This window comes from Podarcis gaigeae, assembly GCF_964106915.1.
Source record: "Podarcis gaigeae genome assembly, chromosome: 11".
Taxonomy (NCBI): Eukaryota; Metazoa; Chordata; class Lepidosauria; order Squamata; family Lacertidae; genus Podarcis; species Podarcis gaigeae.
The window spans coordinates 28,632,353-28,650,950 of record NC_139687.1 but is presented as its reverse complement, the minus strand read 5'-3'; the positions used below and the strand labels follow the sequence as shown (position 1 = coordinate 28,650,950).

Genomic DNA, 18,598 nt, shown 5'->3' with positions numbered 1-18,598 from the left:
ACAAGTTCCATTTTATATTGATTTTTCATCATGGGCTCCAGATGTGCTTTCCGAGTACCTGCTCTTTTCTCCCAAGATTTCTTTGCCACTTGCCCCATCTCCCATTGTTTCACTATGGTTCCTCTATTATTACTTTCTTGCTTTTTTATGAACATGCTATATTATGATAACTAGTATATGCCAGAAGCTGTTTAAGAGTTACATAGCTACCAGTTAACGTGGCACTGTAAATGTCTTTGGCATGACAAAGAAGGAACAGTGAGTTGTAAAAAAGGATTGCAAAGACTATGGATACAACCTACATCCCACTGGCATTAATGACAAAGCTCACATTTTGATTGTAATAGGGCAGGATTGCTATCCAAACAATGTATACATCTGCCTATCAGATTTTCAAGAAGAATGAATCAATTGTCATGATTTCAACAAAAAGCAAATAAAGTACAGAATCTGCAGAGAACAGCAGAAACAGATCAGGACTCAAATACTCTAGCAGCTGAATTTGATCATACTTCTAATTCCAGAATTAATATTAAAAGCCTGCTCTGCTACACAATAGAGTATGTATGTTCTAATTCTTCTTAATTATAAAGAAAATTAAATCTAGAAATCACTAGGGTGTTTCCATTCTTTATGTATGCTTACAGACAATAGTCTAAGTATTTTCATATATACTGAAATCTATAAATCCTCTGTATAATGAGGTTATACACACAAGCAACATTTTGAAAAATAAGTTCCTTTGTAGTTTGTACCTAGATGTTGGAAAATATGTGACATTTGAAGGATGGATCTGCTCTGCTTTGGCTTCAGTCTACCATGTTATTATTTTTCTGTAAAAATAAAGCTTTGTATATTGCACCATATATATTTATTTTGTAGCTTTTACTTCCATTGCTAGTTGCTTCCTATCATTAGCCGTTTTTATCATCTCCTTGATGAATATCATGCCCACAACTAACCTTGGAAACATATTGCATATTGAACTTAAAGGTTAAAAGCTGCAGTATGAATGATCAAAGGCATACAATTTTGGTGAACACTGAAAAGGTACGCAACTACAGCTAGGACTAGAAAAAGCAGTTTTTCATGCATGAAAAACAAGTTTCCAGGGAGATATTATATTGTTTTTAGAACAATTCACAGCAAACCATGGGCTCCAGCAGAGCTTCTGATTTACAGTACGCACATAACCTTGGACAAACTTGATGTCTCAACTATAGTATTTTAAATCAAGCTAACTTGTTTCAATAAACCACAGTTTAGGAGAGAGGTTAAAGGGACGCGGGTGGCGCTGTGGGTAAAAGCCTCAGCGCCTAGGGCTTGCCGATCGAAAGGTCGGCGGTTCGAATCCCCGCGGCGGGGTGCGCTCCCGTTGCTCGGTCCCAGCGCCTGCCAACCTAGCAGTTTGAAAGCACCCTCGGGTGCAAGTAGATAAATAGGGACCGCTTTCTAGCGGGAAGGTAAACGGCGTTTCCGTGTGCAGCTCTGGCTCGCCAGAGCAGCGATGTCACGCTGGCCACATGACCCGGAAGTGTCTTCGGACAGCGCTGGCCCCTGGCCTCTTGAGTGAGATGGGCGCACAACCCCAGAGTCTGGCAAGACTGGCCCGTACGGGCAGGGGTACCTTTACCTTTACTAGGAGAGAGGTTGCTATTGAGGTGCCTATAGAAGAGAAGCAAGGCAGCTCTGAAATTTTCCCTTGAAGTATTCCTGAAGCCTCTCAGCCACCCCTTCTACTCACTATCCCTTGATCATGAGGTGGTTTAAGCTGGTTACCTTCTTCTCCCTTGAGAAGTACAGAGAGCTGCAGGAGTGTGATGATTTTTCATACTTCCTCTTTCAACTCCACAGGTTTCTTAAGTTGAATCTACTGGATCCAACTTTTACTTAGATTACTTGGAAAAGCAAAGAATATGTATAGGTGGGGGGGGGGTGCGTGCAGTCACTTTCTGTACCTCTGTGGGGAAAGTGGAGAGAAATTGCCAGAGGGGACATGGCCCATAGTTCTCACCAAAAAGTCCAAATGTATCCACGGGCCAAAAAATGTGGAGATCCCCTAGTTCAGGTTTGTATGCCATGTTAACTTAAAACAGAAGCAGATGCTTCTAATCTCATCACAGCTACACCAGAGAAAAACGGAGGCATGAGTTTGCAAGCCAAATGCTCACTGTAGCTTGTTTGTGTATCCCTAAGCCATGGTTGTATTGTTACATTTGAATGCAGAAGAGTTTACTTAACATTCACAGAGTAAAAGGTTCAGGCACAAAACAACAATGCTTAGGCATAAAACAAAATTAACCTTCTATAAACGATTGGATGACTTCCTCAGTCTTGTGCTTTAGACAAAACTTTAAATGGATTTATTTCAACAGGCTTTTAATAAAAACGTTTTTATATTCATTGCTTGTTAAATTGTATAGTTTTGTTAGCTTGTATTGTCTTTAATAAGATATTTCATGATTATTTCATCTTAATTTATGTAAGTTGTTCTGAATGCTCAATAAGCAGAACAGGAAACAATAATAATACATTCACATCACCCACAGCGCAAAATTCAAATCAATCATTACCTTATCTGCGGTGTTCTCTTGTAACTGGGCTGGGCCTGAAAATATCTGCAAGCCAAGAGTGCCAAGGATTCCTCCAGCACTTCTCTTAAAATCTCCTGGGCTAGCACAGGGGGTAGAACAGTCCATAGATCATGATGAAGAGCACAGCAGAAATAATGCCACATCTGGATGGAGAATGAGCATCTTTCCCCCTGGCAAAACCAACAAATGTTAAACAATAGAAACCCATCTTCCTGAATGTCAGGTTGGATTCAGTGAATCTAATCCATTCAGGCCGAGAGGAAATAGTTGAAAAGTATGAACTGCTGAATAACTAGACCAGAAACCTTGCAAGATGCAAAACATATTTCCCCTCCCAAAAACAACTCAGGTCTTGTTTCAGCTGGGAAAGCAGTTTTCTTCCAAAACCACAAACATTTGACCTACCATAAACTTACCTTCCCCAAACCTATTTTGGATAAGCATGCTGTACTGTGTAGTTACTAATTTACGAAATTGTGTACAACTAATCACCATCTCTGCTGTGATCAAGGGCAAATCCCATTGTAAAAGGCTGACCAACCATGAAGCAGTTACTCTTAGTTAGACTCTTAATTGCTACTGAGAATAACTTTCTATGCAGCTGTCACCAGCAAGTTAATACATCTCCAGGTGCTCCAACTTCTTCACCGAAGGCCATAAGTAGATGTTTTCCAAATGGGGCATTTATATCCACATTACAAGTTGAGTTATGTTTTATGTAGCACAGGTAACTCAGGCTGAAGTTGTACACATTCTTACCTGGGAACAAGCCCTATTGAACAAAATGGGAACTACTTCTGAGTAGATATGCATACAATTAAAGTACCCCTTGGAGGTACATGTGGCAAAAAATTAGAGGATCCTTGCTGAGAGCCTTAATCCTACCACAATATAAGAGAAAGTACCTACAGACCAACTGAATGAGTTAACTTACACACTTATTTGCCTACATTGATAGATTATAGACATTATAATCCGACAGCCTATAAATACAGCCAAAGAGTTGAAAATACACCCAGTGTTCCTTGCTGAATGTAAATGTTCATTCATTGTTATAATTCTTTTTAAAGATCCTTTAGCTATTTTATTATATTTTAACAATACCAGAAACAAATATAGTAACAGTCTAAACTCTGTGACAATTTTATGCCTCTGCAGATTTTTTTTTCATATAGCAGAGATTATTATAATTTCCTGTCTGATATGCAACATACTATGAAGTTCTATTATTATGGGTCACTATAATGAAGCATAACTATTTTTTAAAAAAACCTTACCAGTGTAGAGCTCTGCAAATAATGCTTCCAAGATTAGCATCAAATTAAATGATTTATATGTGGACATTCTATAATATACAGGTAAAGTCATTAACTGTTGAACATTTGCTGCAATAGCAGTAAATTATCAGTAGGCATTATGAGTAAACATTGTTAAAATAATAGTAATATGAATGAATGAATAAATAAATAAATAAATAGGGTGATATCCAATATTAATCATACTCAGAGTAGACTCACTGAAATAAGTGACCTTCAGTAATTTAAGAACACTGATTTCAATGGATCTACGTTGTGTATGACTTTGCTGGGTATCACTTTTCTTAGAAACTATTTAATAATTTATGAACCATTTTGAAGCCGTTTTAATTGAATTCAGTATTTATTTATTTATTTATTTATTTATTTATTTATTTATTTATTTATTTAAGTATTTAAAACACATTTAAATATATGTTCCACTGGGTATATATCCTATACTCGGTTCATTGTGCTTTATGTAGTTATTTGATATTTAGTATCTGAAACTTCCAATATACCAGAATATATATTGTTCTTATTTAAATTATTCATATTATTTCATATCAAAGTAGATTCTTGGTAATAAATAGAATCCTCATTGAGATTTACAGGGAACCTTTTCCTGTTTGCTATTTGTTGTTATGTCAAAGTATCTGAATGGGTAAACATCTGCTATTTTTGCAAGCTTCATACAATAAAACAGATGTGGGCTTTTATTTAAATTGTATGTCAAGAAAGAGGCAGCTGGGCAGTACTACATAAGCCACTCAGTATTATCTACAAATAGACAACTTTATTTTTGACAACTAGAAAACATACGTTTTGGAGATTGCAGCAGATGTTTGTTTCATTAAAAGCTTTATTTCAGTTTGGTAGCCAAGCAGGTATTCCATCTATTTACAGTGGTGCCTCGCAAGACGAATTTAATTCGTTCCGCAAGTTTTTTCGTCTTGCGAGTTTTTCGTCTTGCGAAGCACGGTTTCCCATAGGAATGCATTGAAAATCAATCAATGCGTTCCTATGGAAACCGCCTTCAGACCAGGTCCGGGGACAGTCTGTCCCCCGACCTCTTCTGAAGGCTGGGGGGGGGGACAAGGGCTTTTCTTCCCACCCCCAGCATTTTAAAAAACCGCGGGACAGCAGAGGACTTCTCCGCTGTCCCGGGGTTTTTTAAAATGCTGGCGGGCGGCAGCGAAGAGATCGTTAAGATCGTTTCTCCGCTCTCCCGGGAAGGCAGGCAGGGGGGAGCAAAGACTTTTGCCCCCCGCCGGCCTTCAGAAGAGGTCCAGGACCTCTTCTGAAGGCCGGCGGGGGGCAAAAGTCTTTGCTCCCCCCCGCCTGCCTTCAAAAGCCGTCCGGGATAGCGGAGAAACGCAGTGCGTTTCTCCGCTCTCCTGGGAAGGCAGGCAGGGGGGAGCAAAGACTTTTGCCCCCCGCCAGCCTTCAGAAGAGGTCCAGGACCTCTTCTGAAGGCCGGCGGGGGGCAAAGGTTTTTGCTCCCTCCGTCTGCCTTCAAAAGCCATCCGGGATAGCGGGAAGCGCTTCCCTGCTATCCCGGACCACTTTTAAAATGCTGGCGGTGGGGAGCAAAGCCTTTTGGCCCCCGCCGGCCTTCCTGGACCTCTTCTGAAGGCCGGAGGGGGGGGGAAAGGCTTTGCTCCCCACCGCCAGCATTTAAAAGGTCCCCGGAGATTTCCCTATGGGCTTCCTTCTTGCGAAGCAAGCCCATAGGGAAATTCGTCTTGCGAAGCAACTCGCAAACGGAAAACCCTTTCGTCTTGCGGGTTTTCCGTCTTGCGAGGCATTCGTCTTGCGGGGCACCACTGTAGTTGGTGAGATACTGCACTAGATTGTTTTCACATCACACCACAAGCTACTGCAAACTGTGTCTGTTTTATAGTGCAAATCCCCACTGCCCACCTTGGTTGTGGCATTACAACCAGAGTTTGAAATTAAGGTTCACTGTCATTTTGAAATATTTATATTCTGTTAAGAAGACAATATCAGAATTACTACATTTCACATACTAGCTAATTATTTTATCCACCAACAAATACTGAGCTCAGTGCATAGCCATGGAAAAATTCATTGCTCCAGTGAGTGTTGATTGGTCATGAATCCTTGATAGCAGGGCTGTCCCACCCATGAAACAAGATTAGGTGGTTGCCCCAGGGGGCAGATATGGGCCTGATGAGCACACTGCACTGCACTCCGTGGGTGCCCCCCATGCTGCCTCCTGCTCTGCAGGTGCATCCTGCTGCTGCCTCTGCCATGAGTGCACCATGTGGGGGCATGGCAACACAGTAGGGCTATACCTGTGGTGGGGCACACCCACCATGGCAGAGCATTTTTCCTCAAGTGGCAAAATGTTACAGGCCAGCCTTGCTCCCAAGCAGCAAATCATTCAAAGGAAGCAGGCAGTTGCTTCTACAGGTGCATATTTTGGGATCACAGTAAACTATAGTTATTTTATGTATATACTTTCTTGCAATACACTGCAGTTCTTTTATGGCAAAGTAGTTTGGAACAAAGTTTGGAAGTTACTTGATTCAACCAATTGGGGACATTTAACAGGAGTGTAGATAAGACAATAATGAATTCATCTGTTTTAAAAATGAAGAGTACTAAAAAGCACACAAAGATGTACTCATACCAGAATCTAGAAGGACTGGATATTGTTTTGTAATTACATAATATTATAGCTTGGCTTTCATTCATGACCATTGCTGCATGCACATAATGCCCATTGAACTCAATGAGGCATATGCACACATAGTTGTTATAGATCAGCAACCTTAAAATGTAACCTTGATTTCAGGTAGTATTGAACCTATGTTTCAAATTAATCAAGAAGAAAACAAAAGAAAGAAACATTTGTGTAAAAGGAAAAGCTAGTAAACTTAACATCACACCTCATAAAAAGCTTTGTAGTCATCCCAGTAGTGGCTCTCGGCATCCTGTAAAATAGTTGTAGCACAAATTCTGATGCAGTAGTTTGTAATTTGAAACTGAAGAACACTGATCAATTCCTGATATTGCTGGAGAGGCATTAGGAATACAGGCCTGTTCAAATGATCAAAGAAGGAAAGATTTAAGACCAGTGCAGTAGGAGGTAACAACCCACAGTTGTACAAATGGTTTGGATTATTAAGTATCAATCATTCATTTCCTCTTGATTCTTGAATCTAAACCTACACTCACGTTAAAATCTGGTCTTTGTTACAGAGGCTCTTTGAAAATCTACTTCTACTGTTTTACAAATGTGTACTATACTACTTAGGCAAACAGCACCGTCAATCTACTGCTAAAACAATGCACATATAAATGATTGGATCACTATTATTGAAATGCAATGTAGAAGTATAAGTGGTACTTCTAAACAATACTTAAGGGATAGTTCTTTTTATTTAAAAAAGTGGTCCGGTAGGAAACATACCAAACTGTTTGATACATATACAATTATTATAAAAATATATACTATTATCAAGGTTAGCACAAGAAAGGTTAGCCTCTTCTGACCAGGGTGGTGGTTCGGCTGCTACCCCCTTGCCTTCTATTCCCACCACCCCATCCTCCTCTTTGCACCAGCAGTGGAGCTGTTCTCCTCTTCCCCTGGCCACCCGCACTGCCTATTCTTTCTGCCTCAGTGTCTTGTTCTGAGGAAGAGGCAAGAAAATCCTTCCTGAAAGCACAACATTTCAGATACAGTGGCAAAGGGGGTGCCTATGCCAACACCACAGCTTGCTACAACAGAGGAACTTTATAATCCAATTTATAACCCAACACAATAAGGGGAGGGGATAAAAATAAGTGAGGCAAGATTTTCAAGCACTCAATAGCAGCTATTTCAACTACACATAGTTAGGCTTAGTTTTATTTGGGGATGTGGATTAAGTGAAAGGCAACACTGAAAATGTGAATTTGGAGGAGGAATTTAGAGAAGATGGTGCAAAAGAAACTCTCAGGAAGGAATTCCGAATCTAAGCTGAAGAAAGGGAGAAGGGTTTTGAGACAGAACAACCTTCTGAAGAAGTCAAGGCCACAGGAAAGGACCTGGTGAAAAATTGTGGCAGAAAGGTACAGTAAGTCAAGCCTACGGAGAGCTTCAAGGGGGGGGGGAATCCAGTGAATTTGTGTTGAATGCAGAAGCTGCTGAAGAAGAACATCACATGGTTTGAATTTCAAGAGAAGTGAATGATTTGAGCAGCAGAGAAAAAGGAAGAGTAACAACAGAAGAGGAGAGAAAAAGACAAATAGAGTAATAAAATGGCATTTGACTAAAGTGGTACGGGGGAATTGACATGACATTAAAAAAAGGTAAAGGTAAAGGACCCTTGACAGTTAAGTCCAGGTGCAGATGACTCTGGGGTTGCTCATCTCGCTTTACAGGCCGACAGAGCTGGTGTTTGTCTGCAGACAGTTTTTCCAGGTCATGTGGCCAGCATGACTAAGCTGCTTCTGGCGAAACCAGAGCAGTGCGCGGAAACACCGTTTATCTTCCCGCCGGAGCGGTACCTATTTATCTACTTGCACTTCTTTTGGCATGCTTTTGAACTGCTTGGTTGGCAGGAGCTGGGACCAAGCAACGGGAGCTCACCCTGTCGTGGGGATTCAAACCGCTGACCTTCTGATCGGCAAGCCCAAGGGGCTCAGTGGTTTAGACCAAAGCGCTACCCACGTCCCTGATATGACATTACCCTCTCCCCAAATCTGATTTATATGTAACATATATATTTGTGTGTGTGTGTGCGCACACACGCATGTGCATATTATTTGTAAGTTGCTCCATGACAAAAAGTTTTCTGAGCAGTTTATAATAAATGAGTATAAAAAGCTTTAAATACAAAATTAAACATTAAACCACATATTCCAAAGCAATATAAATACAAGGAAAATAAAACTCACCACATCCACAACATTCAAACACAATTTGAAACCCAAAGTGGTCCAGATTACATGAATAATTTTAAAGGTCTAGATGAAGAAAGACAGGGCTGGAACTGTTCTGTCTTACACAAAAGTTTTAGATGCTTCTTTGAAGTTACAGTGGTGTACAGAGTGAATGCAAGATCATAGTAAACCAGGATAGAAAGAGAAAAATTCAAGGCACTGGCAGTAAACAGCACATTGTTTTAAGTTGTTTCTTTTAAATATATTTGTTGTATCACTGAAATGGAACTGTTTGATTTACTGGTATTTATGGGTGTTTTAATCAATACAACAGACTCACTTTCTAGTGGTATCTTTCATTAGATGCTGATACATATTAAAATGCTGATAGACATGCACTGCTGTGGAGAGAATAGTATACAAGTTCTGCAGTGGAGCTCTGGAAGGGACATCTTTACTTCTCTCCTCCAACCTTGTCAGGACAGCTGTTGCTACTTTGCAGCAGGCCTCTACAAAGTTTGCTCTAATTTCCTGGAGAGACTCATCTCTGCATGCCAGAGCCAGGGGAAGCAACATGTCAAGTTCCTCCATGATGTCAGAACAAAACTAGGAAAATAAATGTGACATCCAGTTAATTTTATACTGACAGCATTATTTATACCTGTATGGTAAAGGTAAAGGTACCCCTGCCCGTACGGGCCAGTCTTGACAGACTCTGGGGTTGTGCGCCCATCTCACTCAAGAGGCCAGGGGCCAGCGCTGTCCGGAGACACTTCTGGGTCACGTGGCCAGCGTGACAAAGCTGCATCTGGCGAGCCAGAGCCGCACACGGAAACGCCGTTTACCTTCCCGCTGGTAAGCGGTCCCTATTTATCTACTTGCACCCGGAGGTGCTTTTGAACTGCTAGGTTGGCAGGCGCTGGGACCGAGCAGCGGGAGCGCACCCCGCCGCAGGGATTCGAACCGCCGACCTTTCGATCGGCAAGTCCTAGGCGCCGAGGCTTTAACCCACAGCGCCACCTGCGTCCCCTATTTATACCTGTACAGTATGACAAATACTGCATTTGGCAAAAGACAAATGTAAGCTTCATATTGTTTTTACTTCATATTAAAATGGACATGTATACATGAAAAGCTTAGACCATGTAAGTTGAAGCTAATATTTGCCAAATTTATCTTTAATCTTCAATCCCCTATACACAACTCCATGAATCAGGCTTTAATTTTTCTCCCACTGTAGCTTCAGATCTGAACCCCTTCTGCCCCTGTTTGTTTTTATGGTTTTATATTCATTGCATTTTAGACTTTCCCTAGTGAACTACTAATGTGTCTCAGTCTCATCAATGCATCTCCACCTACAAAACTGATTTCTTCGTGGGACAGAAATCTAGGCTATTTACTAAAATGGATACATTTTAAAAGTATTAAAATGGATACATTTTTAAAGTTTCTTAGAATATATGTTGAGATCTATAAAGCTCTATTAAATAAGTTAGCACAGGATTTCATTCCATGCATTTGACTCTTAAAATACTGGAAGTGCAAGTACTTCAATGCTTTATGGGTAAACAAACCCGACATTCTGTAATCCCCTTAAAACTTCAGATCTTTTGATACATGCCTTTGAAATTTGTTTTGGTTGTTCTTCCTCGTGGACTACTTCCCTGAGCTCCTTCATGTGCTGTACCTTTACAGTATGCATCACATAGCAGGCAGCTGAAGTGTGTTCATTCTGCTCATGTTGAAGAATTTTATTGGAAAAATCTTCAACTGCAATTTTTATACAGTGAGCTACTGAAGAGGACAGGTCTTTAAATGCTTTTCTCCAGCCGAAATCTAGTATGGTAGTCTGAAATATAGAAGTATACAGACAAAATCTGAACAGTCAAATGTTTCTGTTTCAATTATACCTAAGCTGATCAAATGGTATACTGAAGCTCTTTGTATACTTAACACACAATACACTTGGAACTGACTGACTCTTTTCTTCTGGATGTGGTGTGAAGCTGTTATTTGCGCTGTTGTGTTATGCCTCCTCTCCCATTCATTTCACAGGGGTCCATATAGGAAACATTTTAGGTAGCTTCCCACCTTCACCACCACCCCACATCATGTCCCTCCTCATTCCACTGGTATGAAACTGCTTTTGTAAACTTGCCAGAGCCCAAGCTTCAGCAACTGTCAGAAGTGTTTGGTGACTGGCTTGGGAAATAGGAGGTCCGGATTAGCTGGCAAAGCAGGAATGTTTAACATTGCAAAATTTTAGATGGTCAAGCCTTTTAATTTGCTATTCATTTCCATACCCCACCCCTTGTTCTTTAAAGTTTAAGGGCAACAGCCTGCTCAAAATTTCCTTTTAGCCTCTTTAGTAATTAACCCTCAGTTCCAGAATATGCTTCGGATGGTGTACAAACAAACCCAATGATTATAGCTGAGCGACTTATTTGCCTTATTCAGGTTCCTTTACTTAAAATGATCAGTTCACACATACTACAAAGAGAAGCAAGCCAGAAAGGGGAAACTCAAACTAAACTCACAACTCAGGAAAGCCACCCAAGTCCTGCACCCAGATGTGTGTTTTTCTTCTCAGTACTGTGGGTATTAATTAAAGGCTGTTGCTGTTGCCTATGCCAACAGTGTCTACTTGCACTTATTCAGAGAAATAATGTAAAGTGTTTTAATGCTATGGCACTGAGATTCTACTTGCTGTAATATCTATGTTCTCTGGCTGCTGTAGATGCTATTGCAGTCAGTTTTATTGTTATATTTCTTTTGTATATTAAATGTTTTACTGATGATTCCTATTCATTATAAAGTGTTTCAACCAAACCTAGTGAGACAGGATGTAAACAAAATAAATAATTGTATCCAGCTGAGTCCCTACTAAGGGAAATCTTTTTGATCCAACTGAGGCTCCCATCAGCAGAAGCAGGGATTGAGGCAATTTCTGGAAATTGCCTCTGTCCTCTGCAGCTCTCCATGCCACCTCCCATGCTGTCCCAAAGCTACACACACACCCCGCCACACACCCAAAGCTTCTGGAGGAGGGGGACATTGTTCAGCTGACCAAAATTGTCTGCTAGATCAGTCTTCTGTCACCAAGGGACAGCAGTTGGATGCAACTCTGAAGATTCATGATGTTTTGATGATGTTTAAATAAAGGAACAATGTAGGTAAGAACTGCAGAGTTTGGGTTTTCTTTCTCAAACAGAAACTTGCTATTGAAAGTGAGGGCCTTTTGTGAGGTGCAATAGGTATCTGTCATGTAAAGACAAAAAGTAAACATTTTCACTGGTAAGCCCTTACACTTCAGTGTCACCAGTTCTTTGGATCCCAGCCCTAAAAGCTGAGAATAGCAAGCCAGTTCATTTCCTCAGTAATCAGCTTTGTAATCCATTTGATGCCAAGCTTTGTTTCATTGATGATCTAAAATGTTGTACGTGTATATAACTAGGACTCTTGACACTTGGTTCTAGATGAACTGATTACTCCCCTGTGTTCTTTATTCAGACTTATTAAGTTGCTGATCGTTGTTTAAAACTATATTTAAAATGTGATAGAACTGATTCATTAATTTTGGTGAGATGCAGCTCAAAAGCAATATATTTTACTGCTCAGACAAAGTGGGAGAACTCCCCTCACTCATATGCTCCAAAGAGATCGCAGCACCAGTGTAGTTATGCATTAGCTACAGAAAGTGGCTTGTTTCTTGGTAATGCTAGACTATGAGAAATAGATATGAGTGCTTTTTATTTGTAGGATGATATGGAATATATTAATATGAAAAGAGGCTGTGCAAATGGCCATCATAAATTGTAAGAGCAAGCTTATGTAAAAATAGATCCTCAGTTTTCAACACACGCCTGAAAATACTTTTGGAAACATCGGGGACATTAAATAAAAACTTACAATGGCACCTTTATATGTTTTTATGTTCACTGCCTTTCTGATAGCGACTTTGTTCTTTTAATAGTGATGCCACAAAATGGTTTAACAGCTTCTTTTATATTCACAAATTTTTGTATATGGTCTTTTTTCTTTCCAGCCTTGGTCTTTGCAGGCTTAAATTACTAATAGCACTGAAATTATTAGCATCTTAGCATAAGGGATTCGTAATGAATATGTTAATAGGTCCTTATCTGTATTGATGGTGCAGACAAAACAGGCTCCCAGAGAGTTTGACTCTTTATTTTACTCACCTCTTTTACCTGAAGTAACTGTTCAGGAAGCACACTGGTTTCATTTGCTCTACTTTCCCCTATTAAAAGCTCCCCACCAGCTTTCTTCAGAACTCCTGCACAGTATGACAAATGGGATCAAAGTTAAGATTAAGGCTGTGGAAAACTTGATATATCAATACATTCTATAAAGATATTCAGCAAGCTGCAGTGGTATGTTAGTAATGAAATAAAAGTAAAATTCAGGTTGCAAACAAAATTCTCTTTTCGATAACTACATTTTTGTTTTACTTAATGGTATATATAGTATATACAATATTTAGATATTTAAATGTTGGAATCAACAGTCTATTAAGATACTTACATAAAAATATTAGTAACTTGGAAAAAGTCAGTTAAAAATAAAATATTCAAAACTTTCTAACAGTCTCCCAACTTGCTGGTGTGGGAGATCTGTCCCCAGCTCATTGCAGCATTTGACATGTTTGTGGACTGCCAGTGACAGACCCATATCTTTAAAGAAATGTTTCTCTCAATCATATGTAAAGTAGGAGTTGTGCACTTTAGAGCACAAATTGGAGCCTAGCAGGAGGCACACCTGCCCAAGGATTCCTCTCCAGATAATAGTCTATTATGGAGTACCTTCAGATTGCACACCTGGTATGTAAAGAGTAGTACAACCTCTTCTAGGATTGATTTCACACCAGTCAACTTTCCAACCTACACATTGACAATCTAATCTGGATTAAGTTTCAGAGGCTCTCCCATAGTCTCTCAAGGAATTTGGGGCTCATGCACACTTCTGCTTCTCCCACCACTTTCCCTGAGAAAGCCTGCTTTCGGGTTTTCTGTGGATTGATGTTTGCTCCGATTCAGTGGTAAAGAGTAGGTTTTCCTGGGGAAAGCCGTGGGGCAAATGGAATACTGCTTGAACTCATGCTTTCTAGGCATGAGGCAAGCCAAGTGTGGACAAGCCCTTGTTCAAGAGTTCCACAGGCTCCCTGAGATTAAGTGGTGGAAAAGAGCAGTAATGCTGCTTGTCATCTGCATATTGACAATGTTGCTGATCCAATGTGGTGTACTAATTAGAACGTGGTATTAGGATCTGGCAAACCAACACATTAAGCTAACTTGGGCCAGTCTCTCTCAACCTCATGGGTAGTTGTGAGGATAAATGGGGCAGCGGATTAAACCTATTGTTAGAATTATTAAATATATACCACTTACACACCAAAATGGATTCCACATGGTTATCCCACAAGAATAAATCAATTATAATATATATATATCCAAACATAATTAAAATGTGTAACAACACAATTTCATCAAAACATTAAAAACATCCATGATTAAAATTTACAAAAATGCAAACAAACTAAAACAGCACAATTCTTAAAACAGTTGAGCCTTAACTTGAGAGCACTTATACTGAAGGGCAAGATAGAAAAAATATGGGGGGGGGGGGAGAGACAAAACCTCCAGTGGTTTCATATGTATACTTGAAAATCATGGGGGACAAGATACAACCTATAGGCATAGGGTGGAACAGTTATCACCCAGCACTACCTTCTGCCATCAGTTATATTTCTGATCTGTGACTGTAATAAATCAATTCATTCATTCTTCTGTAATCAGCCACCCAGGAAGGGTGTAATATTGTAATATTCTGCATCCTGGCTCCAATCCAGTCACAGAAGGACACCCATAGTTGATTATATCAAAAGCCTCAGAGAGGTCGAGTAGAACCAAGTCTTGTAATCATTCAGTCACCAGCTTTAAGACATTCATCACAATGACCAAAGCTCTTTCTGTCTCATAGCCAGTCCTATCCAGTCTTGAATATGGATAGGAATGGGTTTACTAATCAGTTTTCTCCTAAACCAGTGGGGTTGAAAGCCCACCACCCTCTCTAGTATCTTGCTCCAAAAGAGGTTAGATTGGAAGGTAAATGTCTGAGTTCATAGGGTCTAATCTTGGGGGTTTAGTTCCTGAAATTGGTATCAGCAAGGACTGGTACCAATTTCGGGAACTAAACATACATAATCTAATATCTGCTGATTCTTTAAGGGCAACAGAGACTACGCCCTCCCTTAAGGAAACATTTACTATTTCTGAAATTCAAGTTTTGAAATCCACTCTGGCTACTGTTAATAATCATGGTGGCTGGAAAGTGCTTGTGCCACTTTATACCATTCAGTGATTTATAGTTTCTGTCTTTTATTTGCCCAGAAATATATAAACATTTATAGAAAAAAGGAAATCAACAACTGCAAATGCTTGTGTTTGCCAAGGAATCCAGATCCAGATGATTTACATTATATACAAAAACATACGGTAAACAAAGGACATGAATCTCTACACTACTTTAACAAGAGAGATCCCTTAAACACATTTAAAACTGACACTTCACTCTTTTAAAACCTAATATAGTATTACTACTATATGTATTTGAAGCAGTCAAATAAATATCCAAAAGGATCTGCAAGGCAGTATTCTTTCCCATAGTTTGCCCAGGGCAATGTGTGATAGACATAGAGAAAAGGGATCTGGAAGAAAATTTAGCACCACATAAATTATTATTTTTAAGTGGGGGAGGGGAGATTTGCAAACATTCTGAGTGAGAATTTTATTTGTTAGTCCATTCCAATAAAGTGCTAACAAGTTAATGAAAATAAAGTATTTCCAGCTGCTATGTTCTCAGTGTACATTCCATCTCCCCATCACCATGTTTCTTGAAAATAATCTTTATGAAAGAAGCTGCTGCTGCTATTTTTAGGATCTACACACAGAGACAAAACTAACATTATATGATTTAAAAGGCTACCCATTACAGCAGTGACTTTGTAAACGTGATCATGTTATTCTTTTACAGTGCTTTCTAGAGATTTATATGAAGTAATAGATTTCTTCTTAAGCTGTGAAGGGAAGACCTTTGCAAATCTTTCTAGTCCCCTGAGGCAAAGCTTGAAAACCTAAGGCCTTGACAAGTTTGCCCAGAGTGGTTTCAAAGAGCTCCACTGGAAAAAGCTTTTCTTGGCACTCATTATCAGATCTGTCTAAAGTTCACCTTTCTCGCTGAAATGGAGAAAAAAAAGGTGAGAGGAAGATGAAAAGTGTGTTAGATGTTTTTGAAAATCTCAACAAGAGACTTCTGAAGGACCAGAGGAAAGAGAAATCACACCAGAAGGGCAGAAGGAGAATATAATTTGACCAAGCATTCTTCATTCCAAATAAGAATGTTCTGCTTTATCCATGACTGCTGCTGAATGTTCCAGGTTCCTTCAAAAGATCATATTGCCTGTGATAATGAACGTACTAGGTATGTCTGAACATTCCACTAATTTAATTGCAGTGTATAGCAAGAATGGAACAGCAGGAATGGACAAAGGAATGGAGAAAGAAAAGATTAATTTTTTTCAGCTGGTACCTGACAAAATCAATGTATTACTCAAATTTTGGTCAATTTTAGTTCTAGAAAAACAAGGAAGCGAAGACAGAATACACTCAAAGCCCCAAATCTTAGCTGAAAATGACAAATATAACCCCCTTGAGCTGATGACACAGAATTCACGGTGGAAAGAAAAACATTTTCACTTTTTCCATCATTCAAATCAAATTCATATTAGGTTAAGAATTCATTGTGCATTATGTTTCAATCCATGTTTTTCTAAGCCAACTGTTTCTGCATTCATGCAACTGAAGACTTCTTTCAGATTGCTCTTTTTAACATTTTGGACAATGTTTTTTCCTGATACTTCACGTATATATGGCCCTCAATGAGAACTAGTTGTATTTCTTAGTATAAAAACAAAGAATTAAATGTAAAAAGAAAAGTGAGCATACTGAAATCAAGTGGAGCACTTTTGAAATTATTGTTCTAAATGAAGTTCTGCGTTATATAGAAGCAGATGTAAAAGAATCAAATTCCAGAGAATTTAAACTGAGATAAAAAAAAGTCCTGATTACTTCAGCATATATTCTCTGATAAATGTTCATTTCCCCCCACTATGTCCCTTGGTGCTATTGTCTGCCATGGGATTACAATCAGAGAGCATCAGTAGGCAGTGCTTCCTTGAGTTGTAACTTCTATTTTCTGCCACCTAAATTGGCCTTCATAGGTTTCCATTGTGCAAACTGCAAAGGAACTTGTCTTGATGGCAGCGAGAAGTAGTGTGAACTACGCATCTCTCTTTTCTTTGCAGGGTTTTTTTTTTTTTTTTTTTTGGTTCACAAGCAACCTCCTACCAAAAGCAGAATCTGCAGAAGAGACTACTTCCAAGGGATAATGCTATGAAAACGTATGAAGAGAAGCCCAGGTGGCCACCTTGCAAATTTCCGATGTAGAAGCCTTCGACCTCTCCGCCCAAGCAGCAGCTATAGTCCTAGTGTAATGAGCTTTACAAACCCTGGGAGCCACTTTACCCTTAACTACATACGCCTCCCTAATACAGTTCCTTAACCATCTAGCTAAGGAACTCTTAGAAGCCATTTGACCCCTCTTAAGACCCCCTAAGAGTACAAACAATCTGTCAGAAGATCTGAAATCTTTGATTTTTCTGAGATAAACCCTAAGTGTTCTTCTTACATCCAATTTATGCAGCCATTGCTCTTTGTCATCGCTGGGTCTAGGGGAAAAAAATGATGGCCAAGAAACCTTCTGGCTTAGCTGAAACTCACGATACCACCTCTGGCAAAATAAAATAAAATATGAGGAACTTCTCAAAGGACCACTTTATTTTTGATGGAGCTTTACAAATGTTCTGTACATCAAATCTAAAGGTTCCGCATGATATCCTGAACAAAGAAAAACTAAACTTTCTGTTCTACTGTCAATTTTTTCATTTGTCTAACTAACTTCAGTATAATGCTAATATAAAAATAGTACAGGGCTCCAATTTATTCCATGCTGAGAAAACCCAGCCCACAGCCCACAGACAAAGTAGCCTAGTTGATATGAAGTGCAATACCTTGGCAAGAAATATGGTGGCACCATCCAAAGTACTCTGCCATTGCACTTCTATATTGCTTCCAGATTAGCAGGTTACTAATAGGTCTTTCCTTCTGGCATAAGCCCTGCAAAAAATACTGCTGCCCCTCCCAATGACTTGCTGCTTCCTAAAACACACTTTCAACCCAGATCTCCCCACTCTGAGCAATAAACTAATTATAATTTTGGGCGGTTATTAAATCTTCCATCATCTTATAGCTAGTAAGCTCATGTTTATGTTAATGATGAAAAAAGTGAGAAAAAATATTTCAAAAGACTCCAGAGTAAGTTGACATTACGGGAGTGATAAAGAGGTATGTTATTTTCTCATCCCAATTATTCTATCTACTGAATTTCCACAAGGCAATTCTTTTGAAGGAAAAATAAGGTAAGTGGGGGAAATGTACATTACCTTGAACATTTCTGTTCTCAGAAAAACATGGTAATAACAGCATTTCTGAAGATAGTTCTTCAACCTTTTCTTCCATCAACAAAAAAAGCTTTATAAGCTCAGAAAGACATCTGAGTTGATGTAGTGTCAAACAGAAGTTTCTCCCTTTTCTAGAACATTCTTGAGCTGCTGCAAAACAAGTGGGAGAAATTAATTTCATACAATATATTGTAGCATATGTATATAAATGCACTAAAATA

The 18,598-nt window shown here is 39.3% G+C and overlaps 1 protein-coding gene across 4 annotated transcripts in view; it reads right to left on the bottom strand.

Moving 5' to 3' along the window:
* Positions 1–18,598, bottom strand: part of KIAA0825 — a 188,878-nt gene that overhangs the window by 133,379 nt on the left and 36,901 nt on the right. For all 4 annotated transcript variants that reach the window (XM_083703117.1, XM_083703116.1, XM_083703118.1 and 1 more), the window contains 6 exons: positions 18,360–18,527; positions 12,982–13,076; positions 10,404–10,631; positions 9,123–9,388; positions 6,805–6,955; positions 2,574–2,764 (listed from right to left, as the gene is read on the bottom strand). In XM_083703117.1, the coding sequence (XP_083559243.1) occupies positions 2,574–2,764; positions 6,805–6,955; positions 9,123–9,388; positions 10,404–10,631; positions 12,982–13,076; positions 18,360–18,527 (1,099 nt within the window). The remainder of the gene's footprint in view (positions 1–2,573; positions 2,765–6,804; positions 6,956–9,122; positions 9,389–10,403; positions 10,632–12,981; positions 13,077–18,359; positions 18,528–18,598) is intronic.